The sequence below is a fragment of the Saprolegnia diclina genome, assembly GCF_000281045.1.
Source record: "Saprolegnia diclina VS20 unplaced genomic scaffold supercont1.16, whole genome shotgun sequence".
In the NCBI taxonomy this organism is placed as follows: domain Eukaryota; phylum Oomycota; class Saprolegniomycetes; order Saprolegniales; family Saprolegniaceae; genus Saprolegnia; species Saprolegnia diclina.
Window position 1 is genome coordinate 57,300 of NW_008246083.1, and position 16,354 is coordinate 73,653.

The following is a 16,354-nucleotide window of genomic DNA, read 5'->3' on the forward strand; positions in this document are numbered from 1 at the left end:
GTGGTGCCGCTCGTGCCGACGCGGCCGCCACCCCGGTCAAGTGGGCGCACCCAAGCCAAGTCGCTCAGTGCCGCGTCGACACCCGAGGCGGGCGCCCCCCGCGTCCGGCGAGAGGGGGGCGCGTCCAAGCGGCACACGGTGCTTTTGCCGCAGATCTCGGCGCCCGACGAAAACAACGCGACGACGTTCATTACACGTATGCACGACGCAACACTCTGTATAGGGTTTTATAGCAGGCGACTAGATCTGTGGCAAAAGGCCGATGGGGAAGAGCTCCGTCCGCCGTCGCCCTTCGAGGACGAGCGCGAAGAGTCGACAGCCGTCGACGCCGACAACTACTTTGGACTCGACGCGCTCTCTCGCTTTTGGCGCATGTTTCAGCGGCAAGAGACAACCGCCCGCACCAAGCGGCCGCGCCCGCGCTCTGCTCGGTCTGCCTATCACATTTGACTATATTTGCTCAAGGTAGAGTGTAGCACCACGTACCTTCAGCGGCTCCAACAGCTGCACCGGTGCCCCGAGCCGATGGGGATCATCCGCAAAGGCGAGACGCCCAAGGTTGATTTGCAGTACGACACCGTTGTCGCCCACTTGTCTCTCTACGAGTATGTACGTGTAGCGCCTATGACATTGGCAGTGAGTTTGCGACCGCCATGGGCGAGAGCTTGGCGCTCATCCCGAGCATTGATACGCTCAACCTGGCGTCGAACCGCATCTCGGACGCAGCAGCCAGCGACGTGATCGCATCCATGGCAGCGTCGCCGACGCTGCGAGCCCTCGATTTCGCCGCCAACGACTTGGGGCTCCAAGCCGCGAAGGCGCTTGCGACGCTTCTCGGATCGACCAAGTCCCTTACGTCCATCAACCTCGCCCACAACAAGCTCAACAGCCGCGCGATCGTGCTTCTCTGCGATGGTACGCTTGCTTTACGGCGCTATGTCGTCAGTATGCGTAGCGCTCAAGAAGAGTCCGACCGTGACCCACCTCAACATTTCTGAAAATGCCTTTTCGACGCCTGGTACGTGGCAACATGGGATCAGCGCATGGAAGCGTGGTGTAGGCATGCTGGCGATCGCCAAACTCCTCGAAGAAAGCGCCAAGATCGAAGAGCTGTATCTTTCGTGGAACAAGATCCGCGGGATTGGCGCGCAGCGGATCGTCGAGGCCATCGGCTTCCACAACTCGCTGCGCGTGCTCGACTTGTCGTGGAACAGCCTCAACTCGTGCGCGCACCACGCCGTCGCCACCGCCCTCGCGGCCGCGCTGGCCAACAACAAGGTGCTCGTGCACCTAGATTTGAGCAACAATGGGCTCGACGTCGACGATTGCGCGATCCTCGCGAACGCACTTGTCGCCAACCACACGATCCTCGGGTACCTGCGCCTTTTGAAGGCCATTCGTAGTCTCGCATTAGGACGTAAACTTTCGATGCTAGGCTGCACATGGTTGGCAACCAAGGCTACGTTGACGCCCGAGGTATCGCCCTCTTTTTTGAAAATGATTGAGAATAAGTAGGGTTTGTCGTGCCATCGACCGAGCCGATGCACTTGCAGGCGCAGCACAAGGTGTCGAGCATTGCCCACTACGAACAGTATCAAGGGACGGACGAGAGTGCGTACGACCATTTTTGGCACTGCGTGGACCGCCAGTGCTGGCTCTGCGGGCGCTGGTCCGAGTACCGGTTTGTCTGGACGCCGCCGCACTCGATCGACCCAAAAGCCAAGGTGCAGCTCCATCTCTCGATCGACGACTGGGATGGCGACACCATGAGCCCGGCTGCGAACGATACGTATCTCCTGTACCGCATGCTCCCGCCAGGGAAAACGCAATACTTTATCACGGTCTCGACCGACATTGCTGTACGACTTGGACCATTGCGATAGTTGAATCATGGCGTGGGGTAGTCGTCCCTCTCGAGCAGTGGCGGCACGTCAGCGCTGCCCGCGAGCACGCGTACCGTGCGGCAGTTTTACACGATGAAGGACAAGCGAGCGTCCCGCATTCTTCGGCAACACGGCGACGAAGACATTTTTGGCACCCTTCACGTACACTATTTGTTGTGAACCCGAACCCTAGAGAATTGCGTAGTACGCCAACTATATCGCCATGTCGCGCTCGGACGACGCCAACCCGTGTCGCGCCACCATGCCGCGGCCCGGCTCGAATGCAGTCAAGGCACTCAAGTGGGACATCAAAAAGTCGGTGTTTGCATCGCGCGCCAAAGAGAGTCCCAGCAAAGCTTATGTACATCATGTACTAACTACGTTTTTTTCTAAAGCGTATTAGGTGGACACGGACATGCTGGTTGCCAAGGCGTTCCTTGTTGATTTCAAGCACTGCAAAATCGACCGCATCATTCGGGACGCACTTCGAAAGAAGGAGCTCGAGACGATCGGCGTCGTCTACTACCGCGTGATTAGGTACACGATGACATATTGTCCACATCTGAGACACGATTAAACTAGCAATTTGTACCGCACGTACTGCAACCGCGGGGTCCCAAGCCGGGGCACGGCCATGGACACGATATCGATTTCGTGGGCCGGGTTTCTCGAGTTTATCAATGACAGCAAGCTCGTCGACGAAACCTCGGAGCGCTGCAAGATGAGTGACATGGACAACGTCTTTGTCGCGGCCAACCTCGAGGTGACGGAAGAAGCAAAGCAGCAAGACAACCCGGACCGGAGCCTCACGCGCTTTGAGTTTCTCGAGTGCATCATCCGCATCGCGATCAACAAGTACGCGACGGGCAAAAGTGCGTCTCTACTAGCTCGAAGGATGCTTGACGGTACACTAGGTGCAGTGTGCGAGACGCCCGCGCAGGCGTTCGAGAAGCTCATGCAAGAGCACTTGGTGCCAATGACGCCCCAAGATAGCAATGAATTTCGAGCCAACTACCTCTACACGGAAGCCGTGAGCGACTGCCTCGTCGAGTATGTGGTCATGGTAGGACAATGTGTCCAATCTAGACTATGCATCAACACGATGTGTAGCTCAAGGACCTCTACCAAGACAACAGCGGCAAGTACTGCAAAGTGGGCGACGTCAAGGGCATGGCCATGCAAGAATTCATCAATTTACTGTACGCACATTGGATATTGTCTAGTATTTATGAGACACTTTCGTGCGTAGCGAGCAGTTCCACGTGTTTGACGACAAATTCAAAGTCCGCGACGTCCGCGAACCCTTTTTCGCGTCCAAAATGATGATCCTCGACGAGATGGCGTCCACGTCCCAGCGACGCATCATCTACTTCACCGATTTCCTTGAGCTCTTACTGCGCGTGGCGTTGCTGCGGTACCCGCCAGCGTCCGAGTCGGTGCTCGACGCCGTCCACTCGCTCGAACAGCTCTTTGTACAGCACTTTTGCGCCAAAGACCAGCTCGTCTCGACGTTTCGGAGCTCGGCCGAGAAGGCGATTGCAGCGCGGCTGCTCACAACACCTCCGACGTCGGCCCACGACGATCCGAAAGGAGCCTCGCCCCGGTCCCGTGGCTCCCGGCGAACGTCCCGAAAAACGCTGGCCGACGTGCCCAACATGAGCAGTGACGCCAGTGACAGCAAGCGAGGCCCGTCCCGATAGAAGTAGTAAGAATACCGTCCTCTCATTGTTGCGAATTGATACACCACCGTCCCGTTGTTCATTCCTCGCACTGGATCGAGCGTGGCGGGCGGATACCGATAGCTTGATAAGTTGATACTTGGACTTGTGGATACACAACACATACGAGCCGAGGATCGGAAGACACACGCGTGCGAGTCCGTCCTACTGCTCGCATCGTCGTTGTCCTTTTGAGATTGTTTCATACAACAAACAACGTGCCTCGACCGCACGCGCGCTTGAAACAAAGTCAGAACTGGACCTCAAGCCAGAACTGGTCCCTAGAGTCAGAACTGGTTCCGAAAGTGAGAACTGGTTTCCGGTCCACACACCTCGACGATCATTCAAGGTGCTGGCTCGTTCCACACCGGCGTGTCAAGAGGAATCTTTGTGGTTCTTCTCTTGGACAGTGTCGCCTGCATAGCTCTCTTTTAGCAAGATCGCGACAGCAACAAGCAACGGAATCAATCATCAAGGTGGTTAGTGTAGAGCACCAAAATGCTAGCGTGAGCGCTACGCGAGGCGCGGCGCGAGACCCATAATGTCGTGCAGCTCGGACAAGAGGGCGTCGTACGTCTCTCTTCGGCGCACGACGATCGGGTCGTTGGGCGCATTCCCCGATTGGCTCTCGACGTACTTGAGTTGACGCGCAGCCTGCTCCTGCTCGTAGTCGCCAAGGCGCGCATTGGCATCGTCCAGCATGCGGTGGAGCTCGTCGACTTGGTGCTTGAGCGCATCGACCTCGTCGCACGACGAGCCAGACGAGAGCGACGACGAGAGAAGTGACGTGCGCGCGCTGTGCACACTCGCGTGGGCGTAGCGTGCACAAAAATCATCGGCAAAAGACTCGAGCAGCGTCGCGTGGTCCGAGCGGAGGTCGTCGTCGTCCTCATTCCCGTCCTCGCATGCCGTCTTGGACACGTGGTGGTGGCGGGTTGACGTCTCTATTGCGGCTGTGAATGACGGCGGCTCCGAGCGCGGCGGCGGGGCGATCCCGGCGATGGCTTGCTTGATCGACGAGATGCGGGCAACGAGCTCGTCCAGCGGCACAACACCATGGCTCGTCTCATCGATGACCTCAGGAATCGGGCGCATCGCACGCTGGGACGGATACAAGTCCTCTAGCATCGCGCGCATGGGCAGTCCAAGCGACGCCTTCTTCGTCGTCGGTGGCGGCAGTTGCAGCTGCATGTCTTCCAGTAAGACGATGCTCTTCTTGTGGCGCGGTGCGATGCACGGGGGCGGCGGAACGGCGTTGGCTTTGCCAATGCACACGTTGCAGAGGCGGACAGGCAGTAGCCCGAGGACCGGCACGTCCAGCGTATGGTGGTCTGCACACGATGCGCAAACGACTTCGCCGCACGACCGACAGTGGTGCTTGCGACGAAAATGAAATGATTGTAGACAGACTGCGCAAAACTTGCGCTGACTGTCGGGCACCCAGAGCGCTCGGTCGACGATCGGCAGCTGACTCAGTCGGCGCTGGGCGACAAGCGGGCCAAGTGTGCTCAAGCACAAGAGGCGCTGGGACAGCGCGCTTTCCCACTTGTCCATGGGCACCTCACGCGGCGACGACGAGGACACGAGGTACGTCACGTGCACTATCTCGGGGGACGTGGCCGACGGCACAATCAGAAACCCGGTGCGGCGCAGGCTGTCGCGACGGTAGCCAAACGTGCTGAGCGACGGCACTTCGCGCGGCCGATCGATCGAGTGGTTGACGCAAAAGCCAATGTGTGGCCCGCCATTCGGCGGCATTTGAAGCCCCGCGTACTCGAGGAGGCAGTAGTCGCGGCCGAGCGCGGGCCCGACGTCGTCCTTGAAGGCGGTCCACTTGACACGCAGCTCGTTGTTGACGTCGTCGCACGCGACCGAGGCAAGCACAAGGCCATCGATGTACTTCTTCGCATGTATGCGATGCATCCATCGCCGCGACTCGTCCGTTGTGCTCGGTGCCACAATGGCGAGGACCTCGGCGACCGTCGCGCGGACGTTGATCGCGCCGCGCATGACGAGGCAAGGCTTGCCACCCCTGGCGTCGAGCTCGTCTTGCTCGATGCAGTGCACTTTGCCCACGAGCAGGCCGTCGCGGCTCTACGCAAGCGATGATAATGGCTTGCAGCGCACCAGCATCCTACCTCGCATCGCTTCCACGCATACGTGGCAATCGCATGCTGGAGGTCGTCGAGTGCGTAGCGCGCCACTTGGCGGTACGTGGCCGCGTCCGCGCTCGTGATGGCTGCCGTCGGAAAAAAGGTCGGCTTGACCGGCACCTCGAGCATCTCGCGCTGACCTTGCCGCCGCTATATGTCGCAAGCTATTCTTGCTTCAGTTTCGTTTTAGACGGATCTTGCGCATCATTTTATTCGTTTCTGGCCTCTTGACGGTAAATTACTATACTTAATTGAGTCAATGAATTGAATTGAGACCACCAGCTGGCCAGGTGGCAGCACGAGAATGAAGCTGACCACAAAGGACGCCCGCCACGACAGAGTCGCGCTAGACAGTGCAACGCAGCCACCATGGTGGGCCATGTTGGGTATCAATCCTACTCGCTTTGGTGGGCAGTGGTGGCGCCGACGACGGCGGCGGCCTCTAGGATGCGGGATACTGATGCGGGATGGGCACGCTGGTTGAGATGAGATGCAGTGCGCTCCACGTCGTCTTCACCTTCACGGTTGTCGGTTGAACTGGAACGAAGGCGTCATCTCGCGATTCACCGCGGGCGTCAGCTGCGCCAACGCCGCACCGATCACATCGCCACAAGTCGTATCAGGGCGCACCGTCGTGAGCCCAACCGGTTCGTCGCCGCTGCCGTCGTGATGGCTATCGGCTGGCGTTACGAAGGTTTTTCAACCCGCTTCGAATGGGAGGGTTCAAAGGCGAGTGGTCAGCTAACAACGACGACGTAGCGTCAGTGATTATACGCTGATTACAACTACGAATGGCAGCCGACGTCGTCGTGGTTGTACTGCTTACTGCTGCGACGGACTGGTGGCCTTGCTCGACTTTTGGCGCGACTGGACTTGCTCCAAGTCGAGCTCGCGCCGACGAATCTTTTTCGAGACCCACGGGTTCTGGCCTGTTTCGGTGCGCGACGGGTCTCGCCGGACGTCGGGCAGCACACCGATCGTACTGGGCGCCTCAATCCATGCGTCGGGCGACGACGTGAGCTGCGGAAACCACTCCTTCCGCAGCGCATCCTTGGCCGCGTCTGTCAAGTCGCCGCGGAGCGCCGGGAACCAGTCGATGAGTCGCTGGCACACGAGTGCGGTCGCGACCGAGAGATTCAAACTCTCGCTAAACCCAACCTGTTCGATTCAATTTCGACATGCTGATCGCCAGCGACGCGCCTACCGTCGGAAAGTAGATGCGGCGGTCGGCTTCGTGCAGCATTTCTTGGCTCACGCCGTCCGTCTCGCGGCCAATCACGATCGCGATGCCTTCCAGAGGAATCGTCAGCGTCGCCTTGTTCTCATGTGTCAAAGCTACGGCTTCCTTGGAGAGGTCCGTCGCTAGAGAAGATTGACATATTGTGAGCCCTGTATCCAAGAGGCCGTTCGTAGCATACCCCAAATGTGGCGTCCGTCGCGGCGCAAGGCTGCAATGCAGTCGGCGATCGTGCTAAAGTGCGTCACGGAGAGCCACGTGCCGCAGTTCTTGGAGACCTTTTTGGACCCGACTTTGTGGCGGTTCTTGATCTGCTCGTTGTTGGGATCGATGACATAGATGGTTTGGATGCCAAGCGCTACGCGTCGTGTTGCAGTGAGTCTTTTCTGACAAGAGGACGAGACTGAGGCACCTTCGGCCGTCCGAACCACGGCTTGGTGGTTGTGCGAGTCAACGCACTGCTCCAAGACAAGCAGCAAGCCATCTACATAGCAGTGCAATCGTCCCATTAGTCGCGTCTAGACGAGGGACATCCTCGCACGACGTACGCGTCCGTTGCTGCAGCACTGTCTCGGCACGCTGGAGCCGCAGCGACGCCGCGCCTTCCGTGCTCATGCTCCCAGGAATACGACGAACCAATGTCCGAATCGATGCCATTGGCTGAAATCGGACTATCGCACGCGTCTGATTGGCTACTACAAGGGCAATGTCAGAAAGGCCCACCGTTTCACGCGCGCGGGGCGAGCAGCGCTGTAACTCGCGGCAAACTCACAGCGCAGACGAGGATAAGTCACGAGTACGTGCGACTCGCAGCCTCGTATTATTACCGCCTGACGACACCACGACAACGACGCCCTTGTAAAGACACGGCCGGCGTCGTTGCCAACAGGGCGGGCATGATCGTCGCACGCTGCCGCATCACCATGCTCAGGAACAGAGGGGACGATGGGGTACCGGTAGCACTCTAGATGACGCCCCATTTGGAGAGCACATTGCTTGGTGGGTACGCTCGTGGCAGATCAGGTACCGCATAGAAACGATAAACGCGCAAGGCGTCGACGACGACGACGGCCCTGTCTACGAGGGTTGTATGAATGTGGGATATTGAAGGCACGGCGATCCAGCGTGGGTGACAACGTTGCGTGATCCGAGCGCACCTGCGTCGGCACCTGGTGACGACTGGCCGCCTTCTTTGTGGACGCAAGGATGCACGCTAGTCAACAAATTGCGTGCGCGTTCTCACGCGCGTGCAATAAAGAGGGGCATCATCAGCACACGCTTACATCAGAAACGTTCACACTCCCACGTCGCACCCGAGCTGGTTCCGAGATTCCCATGTGCATAAAGTCCCAAGAGCCTCGAGAGCGCAACTGCAGCGGGACATACGGACACGAAAGGTGGTGCGCATGACAGGCGAGACGTCACTTCTTATTGCAGTGGTTTCCATCAGGTGAGTCTTCGCGGACGAGCGGCTCTTTTCATTTCCCATTTCCCTTCCGAGCGTCCACATGAGCAGTCCGTGCGCCTTCAACGCTGCCAACGTGCAAATCCTCGAGATGGACCTCTCCCTGGTACACGATGGTGCGTTTGCATCCAGCGCCTTTGACGCGGCCTTTGTCACGCTTCACGCCGCGCATCCGACAACGTCGTGGATAGCCCTCGACTCGATCAACCTCTCGTCATCGAGCGTCTCCAAGAATGCGCCAAACACACCGACAAAGGCACACGCGCCACGCCGTGCATAATCGAGATTTCATGTGTAAGTATTTATGATTTCCATTCTTTAAATAAAGTGGTGTGTCGTTTCTTGTTGGGATACTTTGTACAGGTTGTCTTCGAGTGACAAGGTTCACGCTGCCCAATTTAACACGGCTTGGCCATATTGTACTGCAGTAGGCATTGGCCTTGTTGAACGTCGTGGGCTTTGTAATCTTGTTCATTTGGCACCGAAGGACAGGATAGCAATGTATCAAGTTGGACTTTGCACTTCCAACTTGTTGCTGTGCTGTTGGACGTCTCCCGTAAAGACGTTTAATGATGGCAAGATTGGAAACGAATTCCTGCCATGATTGTACCGGTGCCACGACCTAGAAGTACCCTAATTCCTGGCGCCAAGGGCCCTTCATTGCGATGCAGCGGCCAATGTGACGTTGCCGTGTTTGGATACTGTGCAACGTACGCTTCGCTAAGATTCTCGTGACGCGAGACTGCCACGTACCGCACCCGTGTAATCGCATAAGATATCGAATGCCAGAGGTTTTTAACGTTGCGTGCTGACAGCAACGGCATTATCATATCCGGCCGTCTTATCCGGATACGCCGGCAACCAATTCATTTTTACCGACAGCGACGCGATGGCACGCGGGGTACGCCGCCAGCTCGGCCATGGAAGTCCAGCCGAGCTCATGCCAACTCTCTTGCACGTAGGAGCCGTCCAAGAAGCGCAAGCCCAATGGGCCGGTGATCCCAAAGCCCTGCTCGCTCCCCGAGGCAGAGTACAAGCCGTGCTTTGTCTGTGGGCTCAAGTTCAACGTCGACTCGCTCATGCGCTGCTTGGTGTGCGCCGGCTTCTTCCACAAGCGCTGCCTCGCCACGATCACTGGCGACACATTAGGCTGCGCCGCGTGCCAAGAGGCCCGGATAGCCGAGAAGAGGCTCCAAGCCGAGCGCAACGACCCGGAGATGTACCCGTCCGTCACGAGCGATACGAACAAACACCTCTTCGAGTACCGCATGACCATGATGCACAAGTTTATGAGCGCGATCGCGGCTCACAAAGCGCCGCCAAAGAAGAGAGGCAAGGTGCCCACCAAGAGTTCGGCGACACCCAAGGTTTGCGCTGACGACGACGAGCAAACGCCGCCGCCGTTCGATCCGCCAGTGCAAGCGCCAGCGGCTGATGGCGCGTCGATGGCCGATGTCGACATGGGCGCACCGGCAGCGCCTTTGATCAATGTTCCACAGCCTTCGGGGCCAATGATCGTGGCACGGCGAGACGCCTCTGTCGTCGACATTCGCTCCGAAAGTGCACGAACGCTGAGCCCTGCCTTGTCCGCAGATGTGGTCCCATCGGCTCCACGACCAAGTGCTCTGACGCTGCACACGGCCCACAGCGAGCAGCCGTCGCCCGCGTCGTTGGTGTCGCCTCGGGCGTCGCTGGTGTCTCTAGCGTCGACCGTTAGCCCAATCGTGAGTACAACGCTGGTCCTGCCCAAGTACGTGCTGGAGCAAACCGCGAGCGCGGTTGCGACGACCTCACATGCAGCGATGCACTTGTCGTCGACCGGTGTTGGAGTGGCGACGGAGGTCGTTCATGAGCCGGGTAGCGTCATGCTAGACGAATGTCTCGTGTAAAACAAAATCCAACTACGTTTGTTGTACAAACTGTCTTCGATGCAAATCGACCTGCGAAAATGCGATCTCTTGAGATGAATTGGTGCGTGGGCCGTGTCGTTTCAGAGGTGTAGGCTCTGCAGCTGGTGGTTTCAACGCGCAAATAGCCAGGCGCCACGCAGTCGTATGAGCGCGCTCGCGATCGTGGCCAACCTCATCGTGCCGGGCGCAGGCCTCGCAATTCACTATTTGCCGCAAATTGCCACCTTCTTGGCCGGCATCAACGGCCGCTGCGACCAGCTATCTCAAAACCAAGCGCACTTTGGCCGTGTCCGGGACCGCCTTCACGAGATCTTTACGCAGCTCTCAACGATGGAGGCGCGTGGGCAGCTGCCGTCGCCGGTCGTCGTCAAGCGGTTCCGCGAGCTCCTCGAGGACTTTGACGCGTACTTGACGCACTATCTGAGCTGCAACTTTGTGACGCGCCTCCTGACACAAGAGAACGTGGCCACCAAGATTGCAGTCTACCACAACGAAGTCGATAGTCTTCTCAAGCTACTGGACCTCGCCCATATTGCGCAAATGACCGACTGGCGACTGCAGTACGACGCCGACCAGCGCGAAGAGGTCGCTCGCTGGACCGACCTTGTGGCGACCAACAAACTCGTGCTCGAGGCCTGCAGTGATGCGAGTGCGCAGCGTGAGACGATGTTGCGCCTTCTCCACGCGCTCCAGCACGACAAACACACGCAGAGCAGCAGTAGCTTCCAAGCCAAGCTCGTCAAGCAGGCGTTCCATACACTCCAGCGGCTCTCCAAAAACGTCGTGCTGGGCACCGCATCGGTGCCGAATTGGTTTGTGCCACCGGAAGACGTAGCGCTTTCGCCCCAGCCCTTTGCGCGTGGCGCAACGAGCGACGTTTTCCTCGGTGTTTGGCGTCAGCGCACCAAGGTCGTCGTCAAGGTCTATCGTGCGAGCAGCGATGACGTCGAGACCGAGCTGTCATTGTGGGCCTCTCTTCGCCACCCAAATTTGGTGGCGTTCTATGGCGGCTGCCACGTCGGTGCCAAGCCGTTTGCACTCTGCGAACAAGCAACCGATGGCGCGCTCGACGACTACCTCTTGCATCATGCCGGTACGTCGCATTTTTATCTGATACATCTTTCAATGTATCAATTATTCATTGTTTGATTTCGGAATACTATGTTGATAACTATGGGTAGGCACTGTGGACGAGACGCAGCTCTGGGGCTTTTTGCTCGATATTGCGATCGGACTCGAGTACATGCACAGCGTCGGCGTCGTGCACGGCGACCTCAAGTGCAACAACATCCTCGTGTCGGTATCGCCACTGCGTGCACAGCTTAGCGACTTTGGCTGCGCCTTCAACACCATCCACCCGCCCGTGCCCACGCGCGTGTCGGCAGCCATTCGGTGGGTTGCGCCAGAGTGCCTCGTCGATGCGGCACCGCCAAGCCGAGCGTCGGACGTCTACGCTCTCGGAATGGTCCTTCTCGAAGCCGTGACGCTCGACATTCCGTTTAGCGATGTCAACGACGATGAAACAGTTAGTTTTCATGTTCGATTTGATTATTTTCGAGCTCATGGACATGGGTAGGTACGGGGCCGCATTGCCCGAGGCGAGCTCCCGACGCTCGACGAAACCTCACCGTATGCCGTGCTGGTTCCGCGGCTGTGTGCGCTGTCGCCGGACGACCGGCTCGACTTGTCGGCGTTCATCCTCGAATGCGAGGCGCTGCGAGACGGTCCCGCCAAGACGGTATCGCCGCGTCCAGAACCGAGCTGGGTGTCGACTGACATGCCACTTGCCACCTCCACGGCACTACTTGGTACTGCTGATGACGCAGCACCGTCACCAGCTGCGACGACAACGACATTGCGAGAATACGGCTATGGCATTGCGGCCGACAAGCCCCGCGACACGAAAGCAGCCAAAAAAGCTAAGCACGCGCGACGTGTCTCGACACGCCGCCTCTCCATCTCGGACGTCGACGGCATCGTCGCGTCCCAGGACGTACCGTCGCTTTTGCAGTGGTTGCAGCGACCAACGACGTCCGACATCATCCAGGAAAAGCTGCTCACTGCACTCATGCCACTGGCGCCAGCATCCGTGGCCGACCACGGCGGCCTCGAGCTCTTGCTCACGCTCGCAGCCAAAGGCAGTACACCGACGATCAAGGAGCTGTCAACCGCGCTCCTTGGACTAGTTGTGCAGCGCAATGCTGGCCTCGCCGCCACGGTCCGCGCCCAAGGCGGTGTCGCCATCTTGCTCAAACTACTCCGTCAAGGAACGTACGGGCAGCGTGCATTTGCGCTTCGAGCGCTCGCGCACCTCACGTCCATGGACGACGAGGCGATTGGCCAAGTCCTCGATGACACAACGAGCGTCACGATGGTGCTCGACATGCTGCGTGTCGGCGGCGACCGGCAGCGCCAAGATGCCTTATGCCTCGTGGCCAACGTGTCGGTGCCACCCGCCCAATCGACCATGGTACCGGCCCTCGCAGCGCTTCTTCCATCGGTCGAGTCCATGGCGTACGACACGCAGCGGCACCTGTTTCGCTGGATAGCCAACCTGGCCGATGCCGCTGACGCCGACAGTTGGACGCCGTGCATCGAGAACGTCGTTGCTCTTGTCGTGACGCAGACTCGGATTCATGCCAAGACACCGGAGATGTCGTCGCTCCTTCTCCAGAGCCTCGGGCTCCTCGCCTTTGCCAATGACGCGTACGCCGCAACGATTGTAGATGCTGGTGCAATTCCGCTGCTCTGGAAAGCTTATAGCGCCTGGCCCGACCTCAGAAATCTGATCCTCGGCACGCTTGCCAATGTCGCAACGACCGAAGCCAGTTGTCGCCAAATCGCACGGCACCGCGGCCTACAATGGGCGGTCGAGGCCGTCTTGGACCCGGCGCTGGTGACGTCGGCGATGCACTTGCTGCACAACTTGAGCTTGGAGTCGTCGATCGTCGAGCACATGGCCAGTCTCGATGCTGTCAACGTCACGATGACGGCACTGTTGAAGCACCCGGAGCTCGGTGGCCTAGGTGCCAAGCTCCTCGCCCAGCTGTCAATGGCGTCGCCCCGCGATGCTCTCGCCTCGTCGGGCGCGGTCGCTTGGACACTGGAGCAGCTGCGAACACAACGGGACGTCGATTTGACGCCGCTGTGGATCTGCTTGAGCAACGCCGTTGCGGCGTCACCGTGTCTCGACACGTTTGTTCGTCTCGGCGGCGCGCCGCTGCTGATCAAACGACTCGGCAAAGCCGACGTCAATCAAGTGGTTCCGATCCTCCAGCTTGTGCTGCACATTGCCACGTCACTTGAGACAGTACTGCTGCTCGTTCAGCACGACACGGCACTGTATACGCTTATGGGCCTCGTCGAGTCGTCGTCGTCGGAGGTGCAAGTACTCGCGCTCGGCTGCGTCGCACAAATCACATACTTTGAACCCACCGTATTGCGTGCAGTCAAGGGCAGCGGCCTCGGCATCCTCGCCCCGCTGCTCAAAACATCGCTGCACCAAGAGCTCGCGCTGCGCATCATTAGCCACATGTCGTTTTGCCCGTCGTTTCACAACCTCCTCACCGTCGAGTACCCCATCGTGGCCACGCTGCAAAAGCTGACGCGCAACCCAGCGCTTCATTCGATATGCGATGCGATCTTAACGCGACTCGAAGTCCCCCTCACAAGCTCGTACAAACCTTCGCTACTACAAGCCTTGGCCAGGAAGTGGCGAAGGGCCAAGCCCGCGTCCAACCAAGAATCGGACGACGACCAGCGCTTGGTGCGCGCGCTACAACAGGAACGGCCGCGGGGCCTAGTTTTGGTCCGTATCTACGATGCCATTGTGTCCGATAGCCAACGAGCCGATGCGTTGATTGATGCGGGGCTCCTGGCGCCGCTCGCCCAGCGGCTTCACAGCAAGCGGGATCGAAGCATCGCCCTCGACATTGTGCGGCGGCTGCTCGACGACGCCTCCGAGACGCGCCAGAAAGCGTTGGCGGTCGACATGATGATCAAGCCGCTGATTGCGATGGCGAAGGAGCACGACCGGCCCGACGACCGCGACAATGCGATCCAGCTCGTCCTTGCACTCGCGGCGCTTTGCAACATGCAGACGCAAGTGGTCGACGCGATCTTGCCCCACGACGCACGCAGCAGCATTGCTCAAAGTCTCTTGACGCATCCCTCCTCATAGTGTCAAACAACCGGTTTTGATTGGTTTTTGGAGTTGAGCCAGGTGCAGTGACGTGGCGGCCGGACAAGCAAGCAATCGAATGCTATTACGTAAGTCGCCTGAATACTTATGGCAACAAAATACATTGCTGTCGACAAGCCATGGGTGCCGAATAGCTCTACGCTACAGGTGGCAACTCGAGGCTGAGCGCCTGGTGTTGTCAGTCTCATGTTGGGTCGTTCCGGCCGTGTCGCTCTCACACATACGCCTGAAATTAGCCCTTCTTGACAGATAGTTAATGCTTGCTTGATGTCCATTGTACATACGGTACTGTATCGATGCTTGTTGCTTGTGTCGTTGGGCGTACCAGTATGTACTTGACGTTAGTGCTGCTTCGTGTCTCTCCATCCGGTAACACGGACGTGGCAATGCACGGGTCGTCCGTCTGCAAGTACATTGCGCTGCGGCCACGCCTAGGCGTCACTGCAGTGCACATTTGGTGCTAACAAAAAATTCCCTCGCACTTTTACACCCTTGCCCGGCATGAAATTGTAATGCCACACTTGGTCCCTGTTGGGTTAGCCAGCAACTGCACCACCCGGTCGACCAACACAATACCACTGTCAAAAGGGCGTCACCCCATCATTCCAACGCAAGAGTCCCGATGGAGACGCCCAGCACGAGCGCATTCGAAGTGCTCTCCGCCCACGACGAGCCAAAGGAGGCTGTCACGCCCCGTCGGCGCTGGCCGTGGATCGTCGCCACAGGCAAGGCTGAGGTTGCCGACGCTCGCTCACAGTCTCATGCATGTACTGTAGTAATCCTTGCAAGCAGCACTCTTGCGCTCACCATCGCGCTCTGCACGCAAGCCGAGGCGACCTCAGGACGTGTTACGGCGACGATTCTTATGGTCGGCGACTCCAACACGGAGCTCGCGGCCAACCCCACAACGCAAGGCTTCCAAGCGCTCCTCTCGTACGATTACAGTCGAACCGCTGACGTGATTAACCGCGGCGTGAGCGGGTTCACGTCCAGGTACGCTCGCTCCACGCAAGTATGCATGAAGAGCGCACATGGGATGCTAGTCTCTGGGTTGCACGCCTCGATCAGCTCATCGCCGAGTGGTCGCTGAAGCCACCGAGCCTAATCACGATCATGATCGGCACCAACGATGCTGCGCTTCCGAACTCGACGCTGCATGTGCCGATCGAAACGTATGCCGCCAACCTTCGCACGCTGGTGCAGCGCCTCGGCTCGTCGTTTGCCAGCACCAAGTTCATCCTCCTGACGCCACCCGTCGTCGAGAGCTCGGCCCACTGGAACTACGTTTTTCAAAACAGCGCCGCAGAAGCGTACGCGAATCGCTGCAAGCAAGTCGCAAGTGATCTTAACGTGCCCGTCATCGACCTCTGGACGCCGCTGCAAGGCGTACCCGATGTGCTCTACGATGGCCTCCACTTGACAACGACGGGCAATGTGTTCGTGCACCAGCAATTGCTCGCTACGATCGAGGCGTCGTACCCGGAGCTCGCCCCCACCAAGCTGTCGCGCGCATATAGTAACATGCCTTGAATATAGCAAGTTGTTTCTTGGTGACGAAAGATGAACGCAACGACTCTTGGCGTGTCAAAATGCGTTTTCGAATCTGCAAAAACTTGCAGAATCGGGGCCAAGAATACAAGTGGCGAGTGCACCCAGATCTGACTCCTGAATACGTTCATCACGGCCAGTATCCACCACATAAGAGCTTATAGGTCTATGATGCTAGCAACTGGATCGCGCACCTCGACCAGCTCCTTGCCGAGTGGTCGCCCAAGCCGCCGAGCCTC

At 58.6% G+C, this 16,354-nt stretch overlaps 7 protein-coding genes across 7 annotated transcripts; 5 read left to right on the forward strand and 2 right to left on the reverse strand.

Annotated features, from left to right (window-relative positions):
• Window positions 1-198: 198 nt before the first annotated feature.
• Window positions 199-3,583, forward strand: SDRG_05871 (hypothetical protein; the record flags this gene model as incomplete). The annotated part of the gene is made up of 15 exons (XM_008611613.1): window positions 199-217; window positions 245-431; window positions 477-569; window positions 620-915; window positions 956-1,018; window positions 1,061-1,373; window positions 1,436-1,476; window positions 1,513-1,859; window positions 1,905-2,045; window positions 2,089-2,244; window positions 2,287-2,420; window positions 2,466-2,755; window positions 2,804-2,946; window positions 2,994-3,082; window positions 3,133-3,583. The coding sequence occupies 15 exons, from the start codon at window positions 199-201 to the stop codon at window positions 3,581-3,583; spliced, it is 2,763 nt and encodes a 920-aa protein (XP_008609835.1).
• A 466-nt stretch (window positions 3,584-4,049) lies between these two features.
• Window positions 4,050-5,917, reverse strand: SDRG_05872 (hypothetical protein). The gene is made up of 2 exons (XM_008611614.1): window positions 5,740-5,917; window positions 4,050-5,695 (listed from the first exon to the last, which is right to left on the reverse strand). The coding sequence occupies exons 1-2, from the start codon at window positions 5,881-5,883 to the stop codon at window positions 4,115-4,117; spliced, it is 1,725 nt and encodes a 574-aa protein (XP_008609836.1). The 5' UTR covers window positions 5,884-5,917; the 3' UTR covers window positions 4,050-4,114.
• Window positions 5,918-6,488: 571 nt separating this feature from the next.
• SDRG_05873 (hypothetical protein) lies at window positions 6,489-7,805 on the reverse strand. The gene is made up of 6 exons (XM_008611615.1): window positions 7,764-7,805; window positions 7,540-7,686; window positions 7,404-7,475; window positions 7,173-7,349; window positions 6,959-7,116; window positions 6,489-6,912 (listed from the first exon to the last, which is right to left on the reverse strand). The coding sequence occupies exons 2-6, from the start codon at window positions 7,646-7,648 to the stop codon at window positions 6,577-6,579; spliced, it is 852 nt and encodes a 283-aa protein (XP_008609837.1). The 5' UTR covers window positions 7,649-7,686; window positions 7,764-7,805; the 3' UTR covers window positions 6,489-6,576.
• A 694-nt stretch (window positions 7,806-8,499) lies between these two features.
• SDRG_05874 (hypothetical protein) lies at window positions 8,500-8,736 on the forward strand (the record flags this gene model as incomplete). Its single annotated transcript, XM_008611616.1, has 1 exon — window positions 8,500-8,736. The coding sequence occupies one exon, from the start codon at window positions 8,500-8,502 to the stop codon at window positions 8,734-8,736; it is 237 nt and encodes a 78-aa protein (XP_008609838.1).
• A 556-nt stretch (window positions 8,737-9,292) lies between these two features.
• Window positions 9,293-10,375, forward strand: SDRG_05875 (hypothetical protein). The gene is made up of 2 exons (XM_008611617.1): window positions 9,293-9,357; window positions 9,419-10,375. The coding sequence occupies exons 1-2, from the start codon at window positions 9,346-9,348 to the stop codon at window positions 10,343-10,345; spliced, it is 939 nt and encodes a 312-aa protein (XP_008609839.1). The 5' UTR covers window positions 9,293-9,345; the 3' UTR covers window positions 10,346-10,375.
• Window positions 10,376-10,491: 116 nt separating this feature from the next.
• SDRG_05876 (TKL protein kinase) lies at window positions 10,492-14,692 on the forward strand. Its single transcript, XM_008611618.1, has 3 exons — window positions 10,492-11,459; window positions 11,548-11,891; window positions 11,943-14,692. The coding sequence occupies exons 1-3, from the start codon at window positions 10,511-10,513 to the stop codon at window positions 14,544-14,546; spliced, it is 3,897 nt and encodes a 1,298-aa protein (XP_008609840.1). The 5' UTR covers window positions 10,492-10,510; the 3' UTR covers window positions 14,547-14,692.
• Window positions 14,693-15,111: 419 nt separating this feature from the next.
• Window positions 15,112-16,133, forward strand: SDRG_05877 (hypothetical protein). Its single transcript, XM_008611619.1, has 3 exons — window positions 15,112-15,292; window positions 15,344-15,560; window positions 15,611-16,133. The coding sequence occupies exons 1-3, from the start codon at window positions 15,190-15,192 to the stop codon at window positions 16,095-16,097; spliced, it is 807 nt and encodes a 268-aa protein (XP_008609841.1). The 5' UTR covers window positions 15,112-15,189; the 3' UTR covers window positions 16,098-16,133.
• The last annotated feature ends 221 nt before the right edge of the window (window positions 16,134-16,354 follow it).

Coding starts and splice junctions, on each gene's coding strand:
- SDRG_05876 (XM_008611618.1), top strand. CDS start 10,511: ATGAGCGCGCTCGCGATCGTGGCCAACCTCATCGTGCCGGGCGCAGGC. Junction 11,460..11,547: donor CTACCTCTTGCATCATGCCG/GTACGTCGCATT, acceptor AACTATGGGTAG/GCACTGTGGACGAGACGCAG. Junction 11,892..11,942: donor ATGTCAACGACGATGAAACA/GTTAGTTTTCAT, acceptor GGACATGGGTAG/GTACGGGGCCGCATTGCCCG.
- SDRG_05877 (XM_008611619.1), top strand. CDS start 15,190: ATGGAGACGCCCAGCACGAGCGCATTCGAAGTGCTCTCCGCCCACGAC. Junction 15,293..15,343: donor GCCGTGGATCGTCGCCACAG/GCAAGGCTGAGG, acceptor CATGTACTGTAG/TAATCCTTGCAAGCAGCACT. Junction 15,561..15,610: donor GTGAGCGGGTTCACGTCCAG/GTACGCTCGCTC, acceptor ATGGGATGCTAG/TCTCTGGGTTGCACGCCTCG.
- SDRG_05873 (XM_008611615.1), bottom strand. CDS start 7,648: ATGGCATCGATTCGGACATTGGTTCGTCGTATTCCTGGGAGCATGAGC. Junction 7,476..7,539: donor AGTGCTGCAGCAACGGACGC/GTACGTCGTGCG, acceptor ACTGCTATGTAG/ATGGCTTGCTGCTTGTCTTG. Junction 6,913..6,958: donor GCCGCATCTACTTTCCGACG/GTAGGCGCGTCG, acceptor TGAATCGAACAG/GTTGGGTTTAGCGAGAGTTT.
- SDRG_05872 (XM_008611614.1), bottom strand. CDS start 5,883: ATGCTCGAGGTGCCGGTCAAGCCGACCTTTTTTCCGACGGCAGCCATC. Junction 5,696..5,739: donor ATGCGTGGAAGCGATGCGAG/GTAGGATGCTGG, acceptor TCGCTTGCGTAG/AGCCGCGACGGCCTGCTCGT.